At 41.2% G+C, this 5228-nt stretch overlaps 1 protein-coding gene across 1 annotated transcript; it reads right to left on the bottom strand.

Moving 5' to 3' along the window:
* Positions 1-3051: 3051 nt before the first annotated feature.
* Positions 3052-4720, bottom strand: LOC140761135 (AT-hook motif nuclear-localized protein 16-like). The gene has a single exon (XM_073098334.1). It carries the CDS (start codon positions 4239-4241, stop codon positions 3333-3335), a length of 909 nt encoding a protein of 302 aa, XP_072954435.1. The 5' UTR covers positions 4242-4720; the 3' UTR covers positions 3052-3332.
* Positions 4721-5228: the final 508 nt, after the last annotated feature.

Raw genomic sequence — 5228 nt, 5'->3', positions numbered from 1 at the left:
TAAGTTGGCATTTGTCTTGTTGAGGTATATAGATATATTTTAGGGCTTGTTACGGCCTACGGTAAATTAGACTCTGTTTAACTTGTTTTACTTGTGAAAATATTGGGTTTTATCCTATATATTATATACAAACATTGACTAATAGGACACGTGAAAACCATGTGAGTTCTACCCACATGAGGGGCACGTGTATTTGAACGTGGGTGTTACACCGTCTTTTTTGCTTTTTTGTTCACTTGTCACATCACTCTTCACTGTCTCTTGGATTCTCTTTACACATCTATTTCTATTATTCTAGTTGTACTTTGTCTTCTACCAACATAATGTAGTTCATCGTAGAAAAATTCACATCAACCATATTCTTCGTAGAACGGGGCTGTATTTAAATGAATCTACGTTATTCTAGAGAATAAACTTTTCAAATTAGAAGGTCCTTAAAATAGGGCCAAGTTTTATAGTTCTATTATATTCACTCGATATGCTTATTGAAGAATTGTAGATCCATAATGAGTGTTTCCAAGCACTTCAGCATGTGAACTACACACAATAATATGAGTGAATCCTTCTTAATTTGCTATAAGCAGATTTTATTTCTTTTCTAACATCCTGATTGTTGCAAATTACGATTTGATTGAATTCTGCCTTCCATAACATAATTCAATATATGCTATCTGGATAAGGTTGGCTATTTCCTGCTAATTTCCATATTAATTCGTGTAACCTCTCCACAAAAGCTTTGCTTTTCACGAGATGATGAGGTTGTGTTTTCAAAGTAATCGTGATTATCATAATCATGATTCCCAACTTAAGACAAAATCAATGTTGTTTAAAATCAACGAACGCAAGCAAACCCAACTAATTATCCTGTAGAAACATTTTCATTGGTAAGCCCAACATTGGGTAAGACACTCTTATCCTGAAATCATATAAGATATTTGATAATTGGCACAACAAAATAATTATTAATACAAATGTGACAAACTAGTATTATGAAGGGGAAATGATCGCTACACTTGATTTACCCTAATTAAAACGTAGTTTGATGTCCCAATGGTTTATGCTGCATAAATCACTTCTAGCAATATTGCACTAAGGGCCAAGATATCCTTTTTCCCTTTCTTCTGATAAAATCTTTATGGATTTCCATTTTTGTTGTATATTCCACTTGAACATCATTTCTCTTACCAATTAATTACAATCAGACAAATTGTTATATATCCGTCTTATATGTAACCAATATTTCTGAAATGTTTGATTGAATTTAGTATACATCTCGTATTCTCTTCTTCTTTTTGAATATGCCAATTCAGAACAATCAACCGCGCAATTTCATTATATGAGCATTGCCTCCTAAAAGACTTCTTTTTTCATGAAAATGACTCACCCAAGAGGACATCTTAACTATGAGTTATAAACTTTCATCTTTCAGAATATCATCTTTCATGATAATAGAATTATCAACTTGATTAGAATCTTCTGATGATGACCAAATATAAGGTTTTCCTATTCTTTTATAAGTTTTGTAGAGTTATACTTCATATGTTTTATCAACAAAGATCAATATAAATATTTTAGAAAATGTTGGATCCTATAATTACACGAACAAACTCTCTTATATTCACTAATTTTTATCTCGAACTGCAAAACAACCTAAACTAATGGTCACTAGTTGAATTAATTGGAATGTTGGCTATCAACAATACAGCCTCAAGTTGGTCACAAATGTTTAGATGGCCTTGGTTTCACAAATACAATCTTTCTCCTTGTTGCTGATTACCATTTTCTTATTTGAATGTCTTTGTGTGAGCAAATGGATAAATTTCTCAAATACCAAAACTTATGATAGACCCTTATATTGGAATGTCATCCTGCAGCTTTTCAAACAATTCTCTTCTAGCAACATGCAGCAGCAGTATGTTATATAAGAACTTATCCAAGACAATCATTACAACAGTGTCTCAGTGCACAAGTCTCCTACCTAAGCGGGTTTGAGGAGGGCATTACTTCTATACAGATAGTTTTTAAATATAAGTGAAAAGGAAAACCCTCACTCGTTCATTGTTCCCATTTTCATCAAATTAACTAACCAAATGATACTTAAATGATTTTCCATCTCTCAAAAAATAAGCAGATAACTTCATCCCATCATAATTGATCTCCAGGTCAATTGATTTGAGGAAAGAAGTAACAGACTTCAGTAAAGATTGAGCTTTGATCAAGTTGACTGGAGACAAAACATGGAGAGGAGATGGGTGCAATAAAAGAGAAGATAGATGCATTGTAGGAATCCCAAGAATGAACTCAAGCTAGAAGAGTGGGTAGACACCTCTCTCTCATCTCTCTCTCTCTCTCTCTCTCTCTCTCTCTCTCTCTCTCTCTCTCTCTCTCTCTCTCTCTCTCTCTCTCTCTCTGTGTGGAGAACTTTAACATCTGTCTTGCCTTTTAAATGTTCATGTTTGCCTCGAAAAGGAGCTCGAGCAATATACACGTGCAGGACAGTTCACATTCAGAATCTCATTTGGTCAATAACTTTTTATGATCAGTATTTCCCAAACTTCCCAAAGGATTGAATAAATTGTAGCAAATATCCAAAGTAGAACTAATAAAGATTAGAAAATCTAAATAAAAGCTAATCATATCTGTATAGCATGACTCTTGTCTCGTTAAAAATGCAATATTATGAGATGGGTTAATAGATTTGATGCTATCATGGGAGTTACTAAATATGGTAAAATCTTGCAGGCATTATGATCAATTTGGATAAGGAAGATCTAGTGCACGAACCGTTTGGTACACTGTTCCGTTGAGAGTTGGTGATGAAATCCAAGCAGCTCTAACTAATACATCGCATCCAAGACTTGATAGCAATAGCCTTGATTAAGTGCATTGATTTCCTTCTCTCTCTTCCATCTTTCTAGTTTCATTCAATCTTGCCTTCTTCCCTTCTCTCTTCTATGTTCGGGGTTTCTATCAAACAGCGCGGCGACATACTGTAACACAAAATATCCTACTAGAGGACTAGCAGATCGAAAAATTTGAAGCTAAAGCTGGAGATGAAGCGATTAACGAAAGCAAATCTACCAAAGATTCATAAATAAACTTGTACAAGTCACCTCGAATCTATCAGTTATAGGACAAGAAATAAGTCAAGCAAGATAAGGGGGCAAAAAGGAAGAGTTAAACATAGAAGAACAAGAAATTAACCCTCAGTTTCCCAACTAACCAGATCGATCGATTCTCCACATGAAATCATGTGCAGATTTTCATCACTATAGCAAAGTGCGGAATCGGAATTGAAAAATTCTAGCACTGACAATATTGTGGAATCGAGATCAGTAGGGCTGCCGGCCACCCCCGCCGGATGCCCAACTGTAAGTTTCCGACGGCAACTGAACGTTATTGAGAAGATTCGGCGGCAGGCCGTGGAAGAGTGGCGCGCTCGGGTCCGGCATGAGCTGCGGCGGCTGTTGCTGTGGTGACTGACCTACCATTCCGGGAGATCCGAGTTGTCCTTGAAGTGGAACAGATTCATCCTCCTCTAATGGCAATCTCTCGTACGCCGCATTCGCGAACGACGCCGCCATTATGACGACCGGTCCGGCCGCGATCAACGCTCCGACGACGCTCCCTCCGACGACTTGCCCTTGCCCGCCTGCCAAGTAAATCGCAAGACCAGTTGCTGCGGGTGGCGCGGGCGGCGGGAGGAAAGACCCTGCAAGGGAGAGGATCTCGAAGCGGCCGTGGAGGGTAACCACCGCTCCCTGCGAGGCGGGCTGTCGGAGGGTGACGTTGGTGACGTTGCCGGTGCCGCTGAGGACGCAGATGCCACGCTGCCTGCGCCTGGCGAAGGTCGCCACGCTCTCGGCGATGTCGCACCCGCCAGCGATCTCCATCACGTGGGTGCGGAGGGCGTTGGCGCTGTCCTGGGTGATGATTATCGGGGGCTTCGGCTTGTTCTTGGATCCTGCAGGCCGGCCCCGGGGACGACGCGTCATATCACCATCTGGGCCACCGCCGTCCCCGCTGTTGTTGCTGCTGCCGCTGTTGTTGTTGTTGTTGTTGTTATTCTCGTCGCGGTCTCGCTTGCCGCCGCTGCGGCTGAGGTGGTCGTCCTCCAATTTGGGCTGTTGCTGCTGCTGCTGTTGTTGTAGTTGTTGTTGCTGGAGTTGGTGGTGGAAGTCTCGGGTGAGGAAAGAAGGGGGGAGATGGTTTCCATGTGAGGATGCTGTTACTTGATCCATCTTAGAACTTTCCTTACTTTGCCCTAGCTCTTGGTTTTCTTTTTCTAATTCATCCACATAGAAATTAAGCGCAAGTTGGTAGGAAACCTAGGAAATGGAACAGTTCTGCTAAGAAAACCAAAGTGATCCAGAGCTAAAGGAAGAGGAGAAGGTAACAACAAGAGGAAGAGACCTCCATTGACCGAGAGAGAGAGAGAGAGAGAGAGAGAGAGAGAGAGAGAGAGAGAGAGAGAGAGAGAGAGAGAGAGAGAGAGAGAGAGAGAGAGAGAGGGAAGATTGGTGGAAAAGGAGAAGGGAAAAGAAAGACGGCGCTCTGCCCCCCCTCCCTTTTCTAATTGTTTAGAATGAGCAGAAGCACCATCCCAAGCACTAATTAACCACTGCTAACCCTCACCAGAAACAATGATAGGAGCAACATGGGGGGAGCATTCCTCTTGTCATCCACCAACTTCTCATCTGATTCCCAGCATCTAACACCTCCTCTCTCTCTCTCTCTCTCTCTCTCTCTCTCTCTCTCTCTCTTTTCTTTTATCCACTACTTGACCCTACCCAACCCCACCAATAATTGCAAGCACTCCCTGCCTCTGTTCTGTGGCTGTTAGCTAGAGTTTAGAAGGGGACTCTAACAACAAGGAGCCATCCATAGGGTGACGAGTTAGTTGTTGGAATGTTTTAGGATTTGGTTTACAATTAAGTCCTGTCGAACTCAGTCCCTTCTCTCTCTCTCTAGGCATTTATCTATCAATGTATCCTCCTTTGAAAAGCAACAAGCTACAAGTACAAAGGTTTGTGTGTTGTTGAGCCCTCCTTTCCAAGCCCTTTAGGGAGAGGGAAAAAGTCTGGCTGTCTCTTGGTCATGCGGAAATGAATCTATCCCAACTGTTGCTGCGTTTGTGCCAGTTAATACGGTCCAACCTTGAGATAGAGATAAAGAGAGAGAAAGAAGAGAGAGGAGCTCAGAGAGACAGGGACAGGCTGGCTTTTCGC

The sequence above is a fragment of the Typha angustifolia genome, chromosome 6 (genome assembly GCF_048772165.1).
Source record: "Typha angustifolia cultivar Huaian chromosome 6, ASM4877216v1, whole genome shotgun sequence".
In the NCBI taxonomy this organism is placed as follows: Eukaryota; Viridiplantae; Streptophyta; class Magnoliopsida; order Poales; family Typhaceae; genus Typha; species Typha angustifolia.
This window is presented reverse-complemented; position numbering and strand designations above follow the sequence as displayed.